At 43.1% G+C, this 21443-nt stretch overlaps 1 protein-coding gene across 1 annotated transcript; it reads left to right on the top strand.

The window, feature by feature from the left end:
- Positions 1-13896: 13896 nt before the first annotated feature.
- Positions 13897-14778, top strand: LOC142049732 (nuclear factor interleukin-3-regulated protein-like). The gene has a single exon (XM_075077665.1). It carries the CDS (start codon positions 13897-13899, stop codon positions 14776-14778), a length of 882 nt encoding a protein of 293 aa, XP_074933766.1.
- The last annotated feature ends 6665 nt before the right edge of the window (positions 14779-21443 follow it).

The raw sequence follows: 21443 nt of genomic DNA on the forward strand, positions 1-21443 counted from the left end.
TTTACAACTGAGTGAATTTATTGCAAGAGACTATGTTCAAGAACCAACATATTAGATACCCTAAAACTGTTTTTCTAAGAGTTCCACTGGCAGATAATTTTGACTAAAAAAAAAAAAGGAAGCTGTTTTTAGGAAGACTCAAAATGTTTCTAAACATTTTACTTCAAATTTACTGAGCAAAACGTCATTTCAAAAAGTTATTTTCATGTTGAAATTGATCAATTCCTTATGAGAGAAAATAGTTAACTATCCCAAAACATTTAATTTGAGATAAAACCAAAATGCTTTCTCTTGATCCCGTAGAAACAGTTTTGCAGCTGTTCAATTCAGCATGGAAAGAACTCTTGTAGAGCATTCCAACATAGGCTGCGCTTTGCACCTGAAGAGGGAATTCAGGTATATAAATAAAGGGACAAGAGTCACGCAGACAGTGTAATGAGCTGAAAACTGCAGCTTCAGAGAGAGCAACACAATTTTATGTATTTTTGTACATTCACAGTAAAATAATTTCTTCTGCTCTGTGTACCTAATACCTACACCACAGAGTTTCGACATGGGCGGCAGATTTGCTTCTCTTATCGAAAGATAATGATGATGTCTGAGAGCAGGTTTTGCACCCCACATGCAAAATCTAGTATATTGTGAGTATAGAGGTCTGAGCAGTATAAAATGTGGAATTCCAGTTTGCTGCATTCTTTCTAGTGGGGTGGGAGAGAGTGAAGCTTTGAAGGAAGGACACTGGTCTTGTCAAGTCAGTGTAGCTGAAACATTCAAGTAGCCACTCCACAAAACTACTTTATATATGAGGTGTGGACATTTTAAACAAGATGATTGCTTTAAATCCCTTCCATGTATAATATTGAAAGGAGTTAGTAGCCAGCATTGCTTTTGATTTAAAGAGAGTGTGACAGTAAATAACTATTCTGTTGATTATAAAAACCTGTGAGAAGGACATTTCTGGGGTCCTCCCAGACCAAGAAGTGAGCAGTAAGAGCGCACCCAAAGGTTAGAACCTTCTGTTCCTAGATGTGACAAATTCCCTTGCTGTATCATACAGAATATAAGACTTAAAATTTTTGAAATATGTAGGTATGGTAAATTTTTTACCGCTCTAAATTTGAACTTTGCTGTGCTGAGGCTTATGACAGGCTAAATTTACTGGGGACATTCAAAGAATTGTTTGGAGAAGAAAAATGCAGTTCATAAGTGTACTATGTTCCAGTTATGCTATACGTAGCATCTCTGCTTATCAGAAATTATTGCAATAATTAACTGTAGGATGACTTCCATGCCATCATGAGTGGAATAATCTGCAGACATCAGGCAATATTTCAGAACAGACTAATGACTCCAGACTCTGACATTTCTGGTTGCCAAATGTAACAGGCTTCATTTAAAAAGACCACTTTCAAAATTCAGGCGTCCTTTAAGATGTCTCAGAACTGGAGCCCTCTAATAAAGAGACTCTAAACCATGAGCTATTTTAAGAAAACATTTTAGTTCTAACTTTGAAAGATGTCTTATTTGCGGCATGTTTTTAAAAGCTAAATTCAAGTGGTGTTGCGTGGGTAAAATCAAAATGTGAAGAACTGCTGCATTTGTTTTGGTTTGTTTGTGGGGTTCTTTTGTTGTTGTTTTTGTTGTTGAAGGGAAGCTTTCCATTTGCCTGGTTTTTGAGACTCCTCTATGTTACATTTTTTATCCTCTGCATCCCTGAGAGCTAAACACATTTTTCTCTAATTGAAATCTGAGGCTCCTACCTAATGAGGTAACTTCAGCTAGCAAAGGCTTTCAGGAAAACAGCAGGTATTAGGAAAGTCTTATTAAGCTTCAGGATTTTTTGCCTAAGTGACTCCAAAACTTCTGTTCACCTGCAAGCAATGACCCAAGGACCCGGCCTCATCCTTGTGATTGCTGCCCTGACTTTTTTGCTGAAAAACAAGCCTCCAGAGCACAATCCAGTTTTTGCTGTTTAGCCTTTCTCACTCCTTGTAATTTGTCTCACAGTTTCCCCTGGCTGCAGTGTTGTTCTCTGCTTCCTGGCGAGGTTATTGCGTAGTATAGGTTTGACGTGTGCCTCTTACTGTGCTACGATGTCAATGTGGCCACGGCAACTGGGGGAGCGAAATGTCCCCCAAGTTTCAGACTTCGGGGAGTCAAGGACTGGTCCCATCCTTGGGGATCTCTCAGACCTAAGAGCTCTGGCAGGTGAAAATGCTTTGGTGAGTAATCTCATGTGCGTCTAGGTGAAATCGTGCCAAGATCACAGCTTCCTCCTTTTCAATCCTGTGCAATAAGTCAGATAAGGTGCAGTTAAGAGCAGAAAGCCAGATAAGATGCAGTTAATGGCAGAATTTGGCTTTGTGTTTTGAGAAGGAAGAGTGTCTTTATTTTCTTGTGGAGTCAAGCAGTTTAGGCAGAAATTCCCACTGGTACCATCTAGTGAAAGGGTACTGTGAATACTAATATTGCAAGGAATAACCCAGTGGATGGAAGAGATAGTTCATTGTCTTTTGCTGGTTTCTGTAAAGACTATTATAGTCTGGCTGCTGATTTCTCTGCTTTGGCAGAAATTTGGAATTAGTTGTACAGCATTAGTAGAGGCACTTCAGATTTGACTGTAGTGTAGTTTCAGACAAAACCCAAGTCCTAATTTAGAGCCTTATCTTCTTTTCTGATGATTTAAAAAGGAAATTGCTGCAATCAGTTTGAATCTGGAAAAAATATTTCTAGGACTGGACCATGAGAATTTACATAAGCATTTCACTTTAGTTACCCAGAAGTAAGTACTTTGAATCTGATAGAGCACTGATAAACACACGTTGCTTTGGGCACAGAGAAACTCAATGATTTGGGACTGAAATTAGGAGTTTCATCTTTAGTACAAGTGGGTTGTCACGAGTTCTGTGTATCATAGAAACTCAGGCAGAAGCGGCCGATGCATGACTCTGCTTTGCAAAATCTTCAGAAGTTTTATTTATTTCCTGTGATAGCAGAGTGAAAGGGAAACCTCTGAGAGAAAATCTTGATATTAACAATTAATGAATGAGTGTCCTTTGCATGCATGCATGAGTGGAGGAGGCCTGGCAGCCTTCAAGACAAGCCAGTAGCAAGCCAGTGGCTTACTTCATTTAAAAAGAAAAAGGAAAGCTGTTAGAGAGCATCAGAACCTCTGACAGGACTTCTGCAAAAGAGTGCAAGGATGGGAGTCTTCCTGCCAGAAAACAATGAGAAAGGCACTATGTGCAGAAATTTGTGGTCCTTGGTATCCTCCACTCTTGATCGGTTAAATATTTCTCTATTTTGTGATCATCAGTTTCTCATTCTGAAACAGGAGGGTAAACAATGAGATGAGGATTTTTTAGATTCTGCAAAACCTATTGTAAATGGGATGCTATGATCAGTCCTGCATTCTGGAAGTGCTTGTGCTGGAGCTAGGAGCAGGAAAAAACTGGGAGAAAGAGTGGGAGAGATTGGCTTTGGTTTGTCTGCTTTAAGCAAAATAATTTCTTAGGGCAGGAATTGGGATGACAGCGCTGCTGGATTAGCAAAACCCTGTGGGGGTCTGCTGCGTATGTGTGTCTCAATGGCTCTGTGATAAGCTGAGGGCATAATTCCGTTTTCTAAATAAGGAGCAATTTGCAGCTGCTGATGTAAGTGACCAGACAACGAGCGGGAGAATGGGGAATGAAGCAGGTCCTGGAAACTGAACGATATTTTGGGTTGGGCATTTTGAAAAAAGATAAAAGATACATGAAAAGATGAAGAAATGAATCAGGAGTCTCAAATACAGGGGAAGGCTGTCTTTCCTGATGACTGGTGTTTGCTGGGAAAGGATTTTGAAAATGGGGGGGAAGTCCTTGCTTTATGAGGATCTGTTTTGCTTTTCTTCTTAAGGTATTGTTACGAACTTTGTGACAGTGGTATCTTTGCAGCTTGTACAGAGCAAGGGATTTTGTAATTTCCAAACTATTCCATTCAAATTTTAAAATAGGGATTTTTGTGCCCTCAAGACCTACTAACCACAGGTGATTGGAATTCTTTCCTGGTCGTTCTTGAAAGCCACTGGCTTGCTAACATCAATGGCAGCCCTGCTTAAGCAAGCATTTCTGGCCTCACCTCAGAAAAAGCTCTTAGTCTATGCTTAATTTTAAACGCATGTTTAGGTCTCATTGATTTCATACCCTGCAATGACATTCTTGTGCTATGGAGAGGAAGGGACTTACCTTTGGGTCTAGACCGCCTCTCACTTCTTCCTCATGATGAGGCATCACCGCTGTAACATCTGGGGTAACCTTCAGATAATTACAAGCTTTATCTTTGTGAATCGATCTTCACTTTTAAAAAAACTATTGTGACAGCAGTTTTTGTCAGATTCAGTATGAACCAGATGGAATTTTCCATCCCTCTGGGTAGGCAGAGAGAGGTGGAGAGCGGATGCAGGGCTGCATGTACTGTCAGCGGCACGCTGCGCACAAGCATCCATCTGGTCGTTCAACTGGAGCCAGACATGTGAGTTCCTGAGCTAGTTCTCTTCTCCCATCAGTCGTGTGAGTGAAGATCTAGTGACTGGAAAAGGCTTACTGCTAAATTACATCAAGGTGCATGCAGCCACACTTTGCCGGTTCCTGTTAGTGCAGCAGACCAAAAGGTGCCACTCAAAATACCCACGGGCAAGAATTAACAGGTTCATACCTGCCATCTACGCTGGTGCATAGCAGAATGAGTTTATGTGTTATTTACTGCTTTTCTATAAATGATGTGACACTGATCTCATACAGTATGATCTGGTCCTGCAAATCTGTGCACTATGATTGTGCTTAAGTGTGCTCTCAGTAAGCCAGCTTCAGTAGTAAATGTAGTCTGGTCATGGTAGCATTGCCAAATTGAGCTTGTTGGCATTAGTTTGCTTGGGGGAATTCCAGTCTGTCTCAGCACTGAATGAAATAGCTCAGATATCTCTGTGCTACCCTGCGTTGTGCCTTGAAGAAATGACAAGGGGAAAAAGAACAATTCAGTTATTCGTGCTTTTTATGTTCCTGGAGCAGTGTCCACCAAGCAGGTGCTGAAACTGAAGGAACAAGACAACTAAACATGTTTCTAAAATACTTAGTAGCATCCAGACCATTTTTCAGACCTAGCTGGCTTTCCAAGGGAAGTTTTAGTTGTTTAAAAAAAAATCAGCAAGAATTATCTGAAAATACTAAGAATTTAATTGTTTTGCATTTTCAGCTGAAACACTTGAGTTTCCAATTCCATTATTTCAGAATTCAACTAAACTATCCCTGCCAAGCATAATCTGATGATCTAATGAAAAGTCAATACTTTCAACCCAAACTATAAATAAAGCAGAGGAAGAAAAAAGATTTATTTAATGTCTTCTCCCACAGGAAAAAAACCCCAACTATTTATGAAGCATCTTACACTGATCCATGATGTGATGGGGTCAGCTTTCTTGAGTGCAGAGGCAAGCCAAATGGAGTGAACACCATGAAGACTTCATTACTTAGCAGCAGCATCCACTGAGGCTTTTTCAGACCAAGAAATGCAAAACTGTCACTTGCAAAGAATCAGTAACTTAGGGGTTTTAAAGATTTCACAATACATTTCCAGTCTTACAGTCTGTTGTAGACCCACAGTAAAATTTAGATGTCAGTTTGTTCCAAAGGAAGTAATACCTGAGCTGGTTTTGAGGCTAGTTACCATGAGCAGCCTCAGCAGTGTGGGCTTTGACCACAAGGACTGAGGGATGAAGGAAGGCTTGTACAGCTTACAACCTGTAATACCCATCAGTTCTGCTGCAGGGGGTTTGGTAATTTTGGGTCGGTTCATATGGTTTGAAGTCTCATACCTCAAGACCAAAAGACAAAACTATTTCTCCCAAGACCCTGACAACCAACCTGTTGTGACTAAGCTGCAGAGACAGTGATTTAATATCTTTAAACCTCGAATTTTAGTACAGCAGGAAGTTCAATATGTCCTTCAGACTCTGAATCTGTTGAGAAAAACTTGATTTTCAGGAGTTCAGCATTTGTGGTTGTGTCCAGGTTTCAAAAGTGATCCATTCCAGAGAATCCTTATGCGGCATTGGAATCTGATTTTCAAACAAATGCCCAAATGAGTGCAAAGCTTCAGCTGGAAACCAGACTTTAGAAAACCTGCCCCAATGTTGAAAATTCTTGATTTTGAAAATCTGTCTGTAAAGGCACTGCAATACTTTGGCAGACTGGCAGCAACATCTGGCACTCTGAGCCAACAATCGTTTGCGTGTTTTCAAAATAGACACACAGCAAAATTGTGACTTTGGCATTCCCTGGTTGTTTCTGAGTCAGGTTTTCTTTGAATTTGAGTTTAAAGCTTCATCAGCAGGAGTGATACTTCCGTCAGTAGTAGCCATGGAAGTAATTGTTCTGGAGTTCAGGCATACAGCTCACTAGGGTCTGCTCTATTTTCTCCCTTTCTGCCTGCTTTAATCATTAGATGATGCTGTTTCCCATTGAGATATAAAAAGTGAGTAATACCTGTTCCTCAATAGCACCTGTTAACCACTGCTTTAGCATGAATGTGAAATACTCAGGAATATGAGTCATTAGAATAATGTCCTTTTATCTTAAATAGGCCAGTATGTTTAGAGAGTATTGTAAGATGCTACCAAACCACAGATTTTTTTCTTTCTTATTACTAAGGTGAAGAAGCAGGAGCGAGGATCGAAACTTGTTTACTACAGTGCTTGTAGTGCTGTGTTTGTACAGCGCAGTGTTCCTCGTAGAAGTTTTCAAAGGTTTCTGTTGTAAATCATGCCATCATCACTGGGGCCTGTTTATTATCTCATTTTATCAGTGTAAATTCTGAATAACTCCTGTGGGTTAGATACTGATGTACTAGAGTGGCTTGAGATTAACAGTTGAGTTCTGATTTAGTTTAGGATGATATAATTTAAAAGTGAAAAAATAGACAGCTATCAAGCTCCTCTGTATTAGCATAAAGCAAGGGTAGCCTGGCTCAAACTTTGTGCTGATTTAAACTCCTTAAATCCTAAATTCTGTTCCCAGTTTCATTAAAGCAGGTAAACTCCAGTGATGTTTCCATGGATTGGCTCTTACGTATATGGGTGCTGAATCGAGTGCAATAATGAAGCTGGGAATCAAAGTTTCATCCAAAAATTTTCTGTAGGGTAGTTAATTTCATAATGGAATCATGTGTTTTATGAAAAATAATTGCAAGCTTTCTTCCCTTTGTTTGATTAAAGTTATGTTGAAAATCAAGTATATGGTATGTGCTGAAATCTGTGCATGTTTTACGTAGTCCTGCAAGGCGAAGGGAGTTGAGCTCCGTGATCCTTATGGGTCCCTTCCAACTTGAGGTATTCTATGATTCTATGTCATGGGAATAACACAGCAAATCAACCATTTTCACTTCAGAGTAAAGAAAAGAAACCTCTAACACAGGGAAGATACACTGTCACCCTATGCACTTCTATATTACATTGATTTTTCCTATTTAATTAAAATATATGTAGAATTGTGCTTGGATTTTAATTCTTGTGGGTTTTGTTAAGAATAATCCTCTGAGCTGTGTTTTTAAATGAGAATTCATACTCAAAACCGTTATCAGCGGTTGTAGATATGAATTTGTGATATAATCAGGGGGAAATAAACAGACATATGAAGGTTTAAGAAAAAGTTTGCAGCTACAGAAAGGGAAGTCATACTCAGAGGTAGTTAAATTTAGATTAATGTGTTAAAAATTAGTAAATTGAAAAGAATGATATATAGATATTTGTCATATTAAAATGATGGAATTTTGTATGTAACCTCTCTTCTAACCCAAAGAAAAGGTAAGGCCCATGACTATGGTTCAGTTCTACAGCATCTATAATCCACTTGCTGGAAATGTATTTAATACTGAAATTCACAGAGTATTTTAGGACGTAAGGATGGTCAGACTGAGTCAGCTTAGAGGTCCACCTGACCAGATCTTTGGCCTAATATTTTTTGTGATTCCTTTTTTATTTTTGATGACTATGTTATCCTGAGGCAATAAACTCCAAATTTTAATTTTATTTTGTTTGAAGATGTGTTCCTTTTATTTCCTTGAAATCCACTGCTTGATAATTCCAGTGTGTGTTCTTTATTCTCGAGAAATAATGAGTTAACATTTCTGTTTACAGAAACTGTTCTGAATCTATGGTTGTTCTGGTTGCCCTTTGCAGGATCTATTGTAATTTTACTAATCTTTGGGAAAAAGAATAATCCAAGGGTTGAGGGCTTGACATGAAATCACAGAAAAGTGAGATTCACCAGCTGGTTTACGACACAGTGTGTTTTGGTTGAAGAAGAGTGTATATCATCTCATATATCTGCAGTGAATCAGTTCCTGTTAGATATAAGTTCTTCCTGGAGGGCTTTTTACAACCTGCTGGAAAGTACAATTCATCAGAGTCTGCTCTGATCTGCTGCTCAGGGTGGAGATAAGAGAAAAATGAGGAGATGGGTCTGAACCAAAGTGGTCTTCTGTTAGTGGAAAGAGATCAGGTTTACCAGAAATGAGGCTCTTTCAACCAGGTAGATAGAGTGCATGTATGAAAACCTCAATACAACATGTCCTCATTTTCACAGAAGTGTAAATGCTTTAGCGTCAGCATTAAACTAGGACATTGCGCATTTAGCCTTTCACACCTGATCAGATGCATTGTAGAAGTGGTAAGGATTGTTTTTATTGCGTATCTTCAGGTATTTAACGATCTTTAAATAAAAATGCGGCTTGCTTTCTGCCTGCTCAGAGAGGTAAGAGACAGGAAAAGTTCAAAGGCAGCTCTCTCTAGTGAAGTAGGTCTTCTGAAAGATGCTCTGTCTGAACAAACTAGTAGCTTTAGTACAAATCAGAGGTGACAAATGAAGGAACACCATAATTTTAAAACATTTTTGTTGCTGTCTGTAAAATGTGTTCATCTGATTCGTGTCAATATGGAACAATGCTAGAGTCACACGGTGAAGTGTGACCCTCTAGCATTTGACCGTTCTGTTTGTGCTTGTGTAACCGAGGGCCGTTCAATTGACTTGTTAATGTCTGAATGGTTGGAATGTTGATTGGCGATTTAAGTTAATTGTTAAGAAAGAATTTTAGTTAGGAGTAGAAACTAACACCTGAGAATTTTAACAAGATAATAAATAATGCTTAGGCCAGTCAAGAGGGCGTTAGCAATGAATGCTGCATTGACAAGAAGCCTCCTAAAAAGATACAATTCAGTAGAACTTCAAGGACTAACAGTGGAAACACCCTGCTACAAAGGAGAGTGACCAAAAAGACTTGGCCGGCCCCCCCCCCCCCCCCACACCCGTAAAGAGCATGCGGGCTAATCTACATGGCAAGCGTGGCTAATTTAACTACGGCTGACCAACGGCAAGTGGGATGCTTATCACTGACCAGTGAGTGTAAACTTAGGCGTGTTCTTACTAATTGTTATATAAACCCTGTAATTTTGTATGACGGTATGCACGTTAGGCAGAAGGATCCCCCGTGCATCCAGCGCTGCTTGCTTGTCTCTATTCAATAAATTGTAAACTTTGATTGAAATTCCATTGAAGGCTAAAATAATTATAACATTAATTATAACACTGTCTCTTCTGTTCAGGATGCAGATAACACAGAACATGGCTGATATTCTGGCAAGACATTAATAGCTGTCTTCTACATTTATAGCCGTAGAAGCAACGGATACCAATGCACCTTAGGAAATATCAGTTGCATAATGCACTTGACCAAAATGGTTCTACTGTCATTACTAATATTGATGTTTCCACTCGTCCTTGCAGGTGCAAGCTGTGTGCCACCTTGTGCGCTTGATTGCTAGAGTCTGCACTCATGAAGGGTCCCAAGACAAATATTGTGTGGGTATATGTGCAACTTTGTGGGCTGCAGATATAAATAACAAGTAGAGTTTAGACTCCGCGGCCTAAAACTTGATGCTTTCGCATATTGGCCCAGCTAAATCTTCATTCCTTCCACTTAAAAGGCCAGATCCTGCCTCCAATAAGAACTTCCCTTGCCTCCCACTTCACACCCAACCCCCCCTTCCAAACCTTCCCCACCTCCAAGTAAATGTAACTGTGCCCTCCCTCTGGTTTGACTCCTGCTTCTTCTCCTGGACTGAACCCTCACTCCTCACTATTTCATTTCCATCTACTTTAATTCATGCAGCATTAAGTTGGGGGCTGAAGGAAATTCCCACCTTGGCACAATGGATTAGAGTGTGAGGGAGCGAACAAATGTGGAAAGGGTTAACAAATGTGCTGAAATGAGTGGGAAGGAAGAGTTCAAGTTCATCGTTACTTTTTTGTTCTGCCTCAGAAATATCTATTTTGGGTCCCTTTTATTCCCCATCCTTCCCAGCTCTATTGGACAGTGAGTGTTGGTTACAGTCTTCTTAAAATTTCTTACAGAATCTACTAATGACAGGCACCAGGAGCAAGAGAAGGACAGGGAGAAAACAAACTACTTTGCCAACTGTAGGTGATGAGTTTACACAGTGAAAAAGCCACCTGTTGATCTTTGACTCATTCAACAAAGAAGTCACGTCAAATACTAACCTGAAAAATTCCTGGTAAGTGATTAAGCCCTGAAACAATAGCGTATTTCTGCCTCTTGACGCTGTCAGAAACCACAGGTACACTCACTGAAATTCTCCCTTTGATGCTTTGAGATCAGAAGTAATTTTGATCAAACCCCAGAAGAATTACCCAAACATATTCATGCTAAAGGACATTCTTTGTTTTGGTCTTTAGTTACTCTCAGAACCTTTGCATACTGTTTGAGATCTCAAAGACTTATGGCTAAATTAAAATAAATGCATTCCAAATGTATTTATTTACAAAATCACACTGATTTGGACAGAGAATACTTTCATGGCACTTGTCCCAGTTTAAACCAGAACAAAACTCTGGTCATGCTCAGCAAACTTGGATAGCAAATAGATGTGGATTTGTCTATTTTGTAGGTCTGCACTGTGCAGAGATCACAGTTGATGACAACCTGCCAGTACTGAAGGTCTCTAAATCTGTAAAAATAAATAGCTGATATTTTATCCGCAAGCAGTGGGATATTTCATGAAATAGCTTCGACAGAAGATTAGCACTTTTAGGGTCAATGTTCACATTTCTGCTGTACGATATGTATGTAACTTGTTGTGTATATGATGGAACTCCTTTACACACATTCCCACATTGTTCGATTTTCAAAATCCTGTAGTGATCTTTTATGCCATTGATTGAGATACCTTAAAAAGGAATCTTATTTTCAGAAAGAGCTATGCAAGAAAACAAGGAGAGTACTTTGCTTCCCAAATTTTGTCCTTTTTATGGATTCTTAAGAAATCACTAGCCAGTCTTAGAAATCACTAGTCACTCTTGGAAAACTAAACCATTTAAATGTAGTCTTTTACATGAAACGCAGAAAATGAAGAACAATGGAAATTTTCAAAACCTCTAGACACAAATTACAAATGGACGGTGTTTAGGAACTGTGGTTTTTCTTCCACAAATGTGTGAGGTCTTTTGATGAGTGTTGATGTGAACGCTTATGAAGAGCAAGTGGGAGTGCCCAAACATGGTTCTTTATAATTTCTGTTTCTGTATGTCCTTCACTGAATTAGTGCCCTTCTGTGTTCAGAGGGACATACAGTCCCTGCCCAAAGTGGTGTCCTGAATTATTTTGAATTATATCTTCCCCTTTTGCTTGTAGGTAGTTATCAGTCATCAAGAAAAGAGTAATTGTCATTCTTGCAATAAACTGATTTAGCAAGAATGCTGGCTATTAGTCATGCTGATTATTAGCTGCGTTGATTGTCAGAAAGGTCACAGGCCTTATTTTCACAAGCTAAAAGCATCTGACTACACAAACTTATATAGCTCAGGTTTTCTGAAGGAGTTTGACTTCTCACTTCACCTGTAGCTCTGAATATGTCCATTTAATTTGATTCCTAAACAGCTGTTTGAAAGCCAAAAATGCATGGACTGAATGTTTCTGGCTAAAAACTGAACAATACTTGGCTTTTGGTGATACGTTGATTTTATTGCCTCTGAGTTTGGGCAATTTTCAACCTGAAGCATTTTTTTCTTGGTGGGCAGGGGAAAACATCAGCTGAAAATGTCAGCCAGCCCTCCTTCCCCCAGCACTCCGACCAGCCCTGCCAGGAACTTTGGTGATGGTGTCCCCATGACTCAGAAAAGCACTTTGCAATTATATAAACGGGTGCTATTATTATTCTAGCTATGTGGTGAGCCATGAGTGCACCGCACTGCAACCCGCCAGACAGTGCAGAGGGCATTTTGACCACTATTTTCCTGGGTCCCAAGGGTCATGTAGTAATAAGGCTAAAATGAAGGGCCTTGTGCAAGGGCTGTGGGGATTGAAAAGTGGCAAATGCCAACACTTCGGTGCATTAGTTGCTAATCAAAGTGAAACAATTATGCCTTTCTTCACCATTTTAGGGTAATCCTGTAGACATGATGGCTTATCAGGCTCCGTGCTGGCTGCTCACTCTGGCCCAGCTTTCTGTTAGATGATTCCTAGGCCCTGAACAGTCTGGCATTCCTGAGTGGAATCCTTCCTCTGCTCCTTCCCTATCCATCCTGTAGAGCTGTCATAACAAGTTGTCTCCTCTTGACTCTACAAAGTAGTTTCCCAAAACTTAATTTAGGCTCACAAGGTGTGATACCTCTCACCGGACCTAAGATGGCTGCAACGTCTAAATCAGAATGAGTTGCTCTGGGCTTTCTTACAGTCAATAGACAGGAGTCCAGGGAGCTCAGGTAATCAAATGTAAGTGATTACTTCTGGGTAAGATATACGTCATGCTAAGCTCCCTCACCAGGTCTCTGTGAAGTATAGCATCTGAGGTGACCACATGCAGGTGCCTACTTCTAGACACTCACACTAGATCAGCACAATCCCTCCCGGACTGCCCAGAGGCAGGAGGGCTGAAGTGGTTTTCCTGGAAGGTCGCCATGTTACAGGAAGCTTGTAGCTTACATGGGGATGTCTGGAGTGTGATTTTTTATTGATTTAATTCACAACTTAGACTGCATCATTGGTCTTCTCTGCTAGCTTCTTCCTTTAGTCGGGAATGTACCATGCTCATTGCCTTTAAATGGACACTTCTGTGCCAACACTTGGTGCCATACTCCTGCTCAGGGCCTGCCGTGCAAGTACCTGCAAGCTCCTAGCCAGCACTTTCATAGCGTCCATCCACATTTGCTTGCAGGCCTTTCAAAGTCACAAACTTCATCAAATCCGGCTTTCCAGGGTGGGACCAGAGGTTTTAGGGAAAAAATGGGGACTGAGTAGATGCAGTAGAATTGTGAGCCTGCTTCAGCTGATAAGGTATGTAACTGAAGTAAATCAGTTCTTCTCCCTGTGCCTTCCTTACCTGTAAAACAGGGGCAATGAGGCTTATTTCCTTTGTAAGGCAGTTTGAGGTCAGTGGGAGTTAAGTAGTACGTGAGAGCAATTTTTATTATCCTGATCGAAGTTAGTTAGGCGAAGTGTTTGTGATTGCTCCCTGAGTTAGCAAAATCTGTGTTTGTTAATTCTGTTCAGCCATACATATTTTTTTTGTACCCTTTGATGGACTCTGCAGACACCGGTGAAATGTGAGTGCATTGATATGCTGGCAGCATTTTGAAAACATGGCTCCGGAATGACAGAAATAGCTGAGGGAAGCTGTCCTCAGGTTATGTGTGCATACAGTGCTGTACTCGGTGTTCCTGGTGTGACTGCAACAGAGATAAAGCAGTCACATGGCTATATTAATTTATTTGTTGGTTTTAATTAATAGCACCTTTAGTGGTAATAGTTTTATGTTCTAATTCTGGCAGAGTCCCGGCTGTATTCACAACCATGGAAAACTTCATGGCACCACTGAGCACCGTCAGTGAGCTTGCGCTTCAGCAGAGCAAGGCTAAGATCCTCCACGGCAAGGTGAGCGGTCCCTCCCGACGCAAGCGGGAGTTCATGCCAGATGAGAAGAAGGACAACATGTACTGGGAGAAGAGGCGCAAGAACAACGAGGCAGCCAAGCGCTCACGGGAGAAGAGGCGCCTCAATGACTTCGCCATGGAGAGCCAGTTGGCTGCTCTCAGCAAGGAGAATGCCATCCTCAGGACAGAGCTGCTGACCCTGAAGCTGCGCTTTGGGCTCATCAGCCCAGACACCAGCACCTACCAGGGCCACTCCCTCCAGGACTTCCTGGGAGTGTATTTCCGAGGGCACAGAGCAGCCTCCCCGCTCCTTGAGGCCGAGCCCTTTGCTGGGGAGTCCTGCTTCTTCACAACAAAGAGCTTTGTGCCGAAGGTGCTGGAGCCAGCTGACTTTTCCTGCAAAACCTTTGGCCCATCCAGAAACATCCTCGGCTGTGACACAAAGCCAGTTCCCATGGACATACCTGGCCTTCAGCAGCCAAAGAAGCTTGATGCAGCCTTCAGATCTCCATTCTTCAATTACCATGGCCCGGACAAATATGCTTTCCATTTGCCTTTGTCAGGCAGTGGCTGCTTCTTGTGCCCCTCCCCCTGTCCAGCTGAGGTGAGTAAAGAAAGCACCACAACTGCCTCAGATGAAGATGATGAGCAACAAGTGCCCAAAACTTCTCTACCTCCATGCAGCCTGTCCTGCCCTTCAGATCATTTGAAGAGCCGAACCCATGCTGCCCTACCTCACAAGCTCCGGATTAAGACGAAAACCCTCAGCAGCTTGGAGAAGAGAGGCCTGGACTCCTGCTGAGGCAGCAGAGGAGTGGCTTGCTGTGGGGCCGATGCAAGACCTTCCAAAGACGTGAAGGGTTTAGAAGGAGTGGGTGGGAGGGAAATGGCTTATTCTTTAAAGAGGGAAGTAATTTTCTCTGCTTTGCATAAATGATAAGGGAGTTTATAGGGCTGGGCTGCATCACTACAGCACAACTGCAGCTGGCCATGATGTTCATCTTGCTGAGTGAGACCTACCAGTCCCTGCGATCATAAGTCTGAGTTTCACCTGGCTGATCTGCTCATAAACCAAGCTAAAATTTGAGGTGTAAAGGGGCCAGAGTCAGGAAGAGGCTAAGACAGTGGACGTGGTGTCCACGCCATGTAACACAACCTCAGCTGCTTGAAGTGGCAACAATTTTAATTACATTTTCTTCATCATCGCCTTCATCCTCCCGAATGTGCCTGATGTCTTAATTGCTTGCCATGGGAAACTATTGATGGAAACAGTTTCAGACCCCCCTAGCTGCCTGGAGTGAGCAATAGGGATAGCGATAAAAAGGTGCTGGATTTACACGGGCGTGAAATGAGAGCAGAACCAGGCCCATTTTGTTCACAGTTTATCATAATTTATCTTCAGAAAGAATGAACACTTTTTCTCTTTGTTCAGACACGGTGTGGTCCAGAAGATAGTTTCATTTATCTTTGTAATGATTGTTTTTGAGGACTAAATACTTGGCTTTTTACTGAAATGCAAACCATGTTTTGGTTTTATATCATTCTTTTTAAATAAGGTGTTTTCAGAAGCGGTATTTCTGTATTTGGAAATTGCCTTTATAAAACATTTTCTCACCTTCAGCTGAGTTGGCTGAACCATTTCCTTTTTTGGAAATTAAATGCAAGAGAACAACTCAGTTAACATCTGGCTGCTTATATTAATCAAGCTAAATTCTGACCATCCCAACACTGGACTCACATTGGATGTACTCACTGATTATTTCTATTTACCAAACTACGCAAGCTGGAGAGACTGAACTGGAGACCTAGCACTGAAGATTTCTCTTGACTTTCAGTGCCTGGCATATTTGCAGCACTCAAAAATGGTAGAGGAATATAATACTCACGAGTGTAGCCTTTTGTGTCTCTGCTGTCACAGAGTGTGCAGCACCACTGGGTGAACTGTAGATACGGAACAGAATGGACTGGACTTTGCAAAAACAGTAAAGGTCACATTGTTCCTTCAGAGATCTCCTGGACATGCAGGCACTGATTTCCATCCCTCTGTGAAGGAGGGAGGAGACTTAGAAGCATACGGTGTTCCGGGTAGGGAGAGAGATGTCTCAACAGGTTCTGCAGGTGGGTCCCCTTTACAGATATAACGCTACCACCTCGCTCCCACCCGAGGCTTCACCCATGGGAGCTGGGCTGGGGGAAATGCTCCCTCCCAACCAAATTTCTGCAGTGAGATGTGTTGGGAAGCTTCAGCAAAGCAACACCGTTGGAAACCCGCTCTCAGGCTGGGCAAGCTGTTACTTGGTTCTCATGTGGTGCTTCTGCTCCATCCCCAAGCATTCAAGGAGAGTCCGTGCTAAGACATTTCTAGCATTGTCTCTGCATTGGTTTTAGCTGTTCCTGGTGACGGGGGTTTCCATCCTGCATCTCAAAAGACTTTCTGTTCCAGATCTCCAAACTTCTTCTGATTTTATCTAAAGCATTTGGGTTCAGCCCCTTTCCCCTTTTAAGGCATTTTGCTCTGTTTTACCTCTACACATGCTGCATAAAGCCTCTGTATTCTCTGGGGTATCTGCTTGGACACTTTCCTTGCCCATCCTGCCTTCCAACTGCTTAGCGTTTGGGAAAGCCTGCGCAGCGGTCATGGCAGTGAGTGCGGTGTAGGTACGATACAGCTGGAGAGCTTTAACCCAGCTGACCATGTACCTCAGGGCTTTGTGTAAGTAAGGCAGGAGACACCCTGAGCTATGGCTATATTGATCTGAAAGCCAGCTGCACCTCAGCGAGCAGTACTCTCATGAAGGCCTCTAAAGCCTACTTTATGCTGTTCCTCCGTCACCTCAGGTCACAAGCCAAACACAGTTCTCAGAGGTGTGTTCCAGGTATACCTGTAACTTCTTGTCCTCGGTTGTCCTTCCACGTTTTGCCTTTTTTCCTAAAGAAAGGAAGCTAATGCAGTTCCAATGTTTCTGTGTCGGTCTGTCAGCCCTAAACATTTTTTGACATGTTGGACAAATACAGCTCAATCTGATGGAAGACAGATCTCAAAGAGAATAAACAACTTCAAATTGTTCTCCTCTGCCCCAAACATACATTTTCATCTTCCATGTCCCTGCTGATAGAAAAAATGCACTGCCTGCTCAGCCTTGCTGGAAACTAGAGATGAACTCCTGGCCCAGACCCGTGGGAGTCTCCGCTTCGCCAGTTCTGCTGCTCACAGGACTACCCTGTTCCTTTTCCCATTACGCTGTTCTCACTTAAAATTTCAGGCTCTGGAGAATAAGGATATCAACAAGAGTATTTTTCTATAAATCATTTTATAGCTAATAAAGAAATGCACCAATAATAAGACCATGTAAAAGGACAAATGACGCTACCTGACATGGGATGTGAAACTCCCTCAAATTGGTTTGGAAAAGAGGACCCTTAATTTGAGCTGTACATAGGGTCACCTGAACTGTCAAGGTATATCAACATGTTGTGCCTAATAAAACTCTGTTTCCAGAAGCTGCAAAAGGTGTATTGGCCTGTCTTTTGGGACTGTATCTGCACCGAACTTCCATCCTCAGGAACAGCCAGTGTGATAAATACATCCTGTGGAGACAAGTAGCTGCGATGAAGGGCACACACTACGCAGGCTGTGGGACACATACCTTCCTGATTCTTCTGTCCATAAATGTGTTTTCTCCCTGTCCATGTCTATGTTCTCACAGCAGGACCCTCAGCTCTCCACCGTGGAGTCCTCCTGCAGCTACCACACCGCCAGCGTGCTGCAGAGGGGCCGGTGCGGTGGGGCTCACACAGCTCACCACCATTTATAGTGATACCCAGCAAGGGTCAGCCCCGCTGACTGCCCATCCCTGGGCATCACTTTTGCGCTGAGATCAGTGCACAGAAATGGGCAGACCTTGACAATCGCAGCTGCCGAGGCTGGAGCCCCAGGGCTGCAGCATGGTGGGGGCAGCTCTACTGTACTCACTGGCATGAAGGGAAACCAGAGCGCTGCAACCGCTCTTCAGGTGTGAAACTTGACACAGTGATGCTTTCAGATTAAAAGAAACCACAAATGGTTCAATTTCCTGTCCTATTGCCCCTGTCCTCCCCCTCAGAACAGGTAAGGACAGCCCATAGCAAGAAGGCGGCTTAGCAATTATTTCGCTAGACGAAATTGCTTCCCCCTCCTCCTCCTGCCCTTCCTCATCACTGCCGGACCACCTCTTCTCACCACTGTGCAGGGCTCTTCTCTGGCTCTGTGCCTGCAGCCATTTCAGGATGCAGCAAGTGGCTGTGAGCAAGCGATGTAGGGTGCAGGCAGCAGCCTGGTTGTGGCAGCAGAGCTGGGGGTAGGTCAGCTCACCCTGCCATGTCAGATGGGTTCGGTGCTTGCAGGGAGGGATGTAGCCCCCAGGACCTGCCTTCCCTCCCAGCCCTGCTTCCCAGGGCCCAGGGCGAGGCGACCCTCAGAGGTTTAAACCTGCAGGTTCCCAAAGGTGATTTTTTGTGGGGAGCAGATACTGTTATCTTAAGTCGATGAAGAAATGAGTAATGTTTCCTGTTTGTTGTGTCCCTGCTGTTGCACAAACCGAAGGCCAAACTTGGAGCCGGGGTTCATGGCGGCGTAAGCTGTGTGAAGTAAGCCAGCCCTGGCCCCACAACTGGCTCGTATCACACCTTACAAACCCTTCACCACTATTTCTCTTGCTCCAGGTTTTGCTTTTCCTCCCCTGCGGGACCACTCGCCTGGAGGGGATGGAGACGGGGAGGGTGTTTCCCCTCCCTTCACACTTGCATTTCTCCTTCACTGCCTTGTCCTAGAGAGTTCCCTACTGGTACCCGGGGGAGATCCAGCCATCTCTACTCATTAGCCCATCCCCAAATTGCACATTTAATAACATCTTCAAATGAGAGCCGTTATTGTAGTAATTGTTTCAGACGATGATAGCTGCAAGGCTTACCTGTGAGGGAGCTGACCTATTTCTGCTCCTGTTCAGGCTTAGAAGTTAATTCATTAACCAGTCTTTGTTCTGAAGTAATCTCAGGTAGTTTTCAAGCTGTTTAATGACTGGGGTGAGTGTTGTATAATAAAAAAACAACTGCGTGTTTGTCCTAAGGGGGGGAGGTGAGGAAGATATTTCTTTCCCATATCTCTTTGGAAACCTATTCTGGCATATTTCTATCTGTCTGTCAGAATGGAAAGGTCAAAAGCAACAGCCTAATTCAGTGCCAACTGGCATTTAAGATTACACTGTTGATTCAGCTCATGGTTAAACATGTAAACCGATGCCACAGATTTCATACCATCATTATTTACACTGGCAAATACAGGCCTGTATTTATCAGTTCCACTTGCTGCTTCTCAGGGCAGAGGTGAAATTTAGAAATTACATGGGACAGGACATTTGAAGGCAAAAGCTGTTAAATCTGTCTCTATACTCTTCCACCGTTTTGCAGCTTCCTCAGGCAGAGATGTTTTATTTATAAAGTAAAAAATGTGGTTTTTCTCGCTGTGACAGCTGACAGAACAGCCCCCTGTGCGTGGCCACTCGCTCCACACTTCCGTGCACAAAGGTTTTCGAATCGTTGCTGAGTCGCAGGTGCAGACTGGAGGCTTTTTGGGGCAGGAATAGGGCTGAGATGCGGGGCTTCTCCTTTGGTCCCTGCATCCGTCACTGAGCCTGAGAGCACCAGCCTCACACACAGGGAGCCCAGTATCCCCTGGGAGCCGAGCCTGGCCCCTGCCACAGCTCTCCCGTGCTCCTTCGCTGGGGTCCAGAGCACGACTGTGGGCCCAGCACAGACTTTCTCTGGAGACCAAGTCCTGGTGCACATGGTCAGCCCGGACTCCCATGGAGCGCAGCTGCAATGAACTTTCATTCGAAAGCACAACCAGGGGAGGAAGAAAGGGTATATAAGCATGACCCTTCTATTTTGCATAGGAGCTGGTGGTTTCAGCACTTCCCCAGGAAATAAGAGACTTCACTTTGATTCCTTTCTCTGGCTGCAGGGATTCTCAAGAGAATCTGCTTCCCAAGAGGAGGGAAACTGCCTGGGCGGGCAGCTCGAGCAGACCGGGGCACCCTCCTCCCTCCACCGGGACCAGCACTACCCCGTGCCTGGGAACTCCGGGCGCTGAGGGCTGGAAAGGGAAAGGAGTCAGAGCCAGGACCCGTGGCATTCCTCTCCTTGCAGTGAAGGGAAGCATGTTGCAGCGTTTAAACATTCCACAACACTTTTTTCACGGTCAGAGCTTAACATTTTTGTCAGTTACAGGTGTGTCTGGCTCTCTGACTCCTGCTTTTGTTTCAACATGTATTTTTAAAGCAGACTTCCCCCTCTTCACACCTCCAGCCTTCACAATCCACATATTTTTCTCAAATTAAAAGTATAGCCATTTTGCTATAAAATTCTCAGGTGACAGTTTTGCTGATTGTAGTGGAAAGTGCTCAAAAGCCCCAGACAGATTCCAGGAAATAGAACTTAGGTGTTAATTTGAGAGGCACCGTAGTGCATCTATTTTCTAGTCAACACATTCAGTAAGCCTTTGAGAAAAAGTGGGAAAGAGTGAAATGAAAAAGTTGCTGGCATTATAAAGTTATTCAGGCTGGCAAAAGCTGAAAATTACTGTGATGCTCAAAGACTGCAGAAGACAAAGCAGGGGCAAGTCAATGATAATAAATACAAATAAATGCACAAAGGAGAAAGCCATGAACTTAACAAAACATGCCGTAACTGGTAAGGAACAACCTGCACTCTCCACGGCAGCTCTGCCGTCCTGCTGAGCTCACATCCTCAGCGCCGTTTGCCAGTTTGCGCCTCCTGCCTCCAAGACAAGGCAGCAAAGACAGGACAATGACACAAGCAGAAATGCAGAATGGCTCCGGTACGGAACTTGGGATTTTCAGCTGGGAAGAGAGGGACATGCTACAGGTATCTAAAAATACATCATGGAAGACCTGCAGAATTTGAACAGGGAAAAATTGCTCACTGGTTTCCATAACGCAGAATGAACTGGCACTGAGTGAAAGTGGGCAGAGGCTTTAAAAAAAGCTGGAGGAAGTATTTTTTTATGCAGCACATGGTTAAACCATGCAACATGTTACCACAGGATGTTGTGGATATAAATGAGGTCAAAAACCAATGAGACTATTTCAGGGAGGATTAGTCTGTCGGGAGCAGCTGGACACTGAGCGGTGGTAGACTCTGGCTCAGGATACCCCCGAAGCACAGCCAGGGGAGCTGGGAGGGCAGGCGATGCTGCCGCTGCTCTCACAGGTTTTTGCTAAGCATCCACTAGCTTTGGAGACAAGCTGCAAGGCTGGATGGAGCTGAAGTCTGATCCAAATGCTTCTCCATCCCCATGCCTCTGAAAAGAAAATTTCTCTGCTGCCAGACACTGCACACTCCAAAAAATCCCCAACAAATCTCACACATTTCAGGCACTATTTTTCACACCTTTGCAGTGTTAGGTGGAGA

Source organism: Phalacrocorax aristotelis, chromosome W, assembly GCF_949628215.1.
Source record: "Phalacrocorax aristotelis chromosome W, bGulAri2.1, whole genome shotgun sequence".
NCBI lineage: Eukaryota > Metazoa > Chordata > Aves > Suliformes > Phalacrocoracidae > Phalacrocorax > Phalacrocorax aristotelis.

What these genes read in the sequence shown, in the direction of transcription:
- LOC142049732 (XM_075077665.1), top strand. Translation starts at nt 13,897, where the DNA reads ATGGAAAACTTCATGGCACCACTGAGCACCGTCAGTGAGCTTGCGCTT.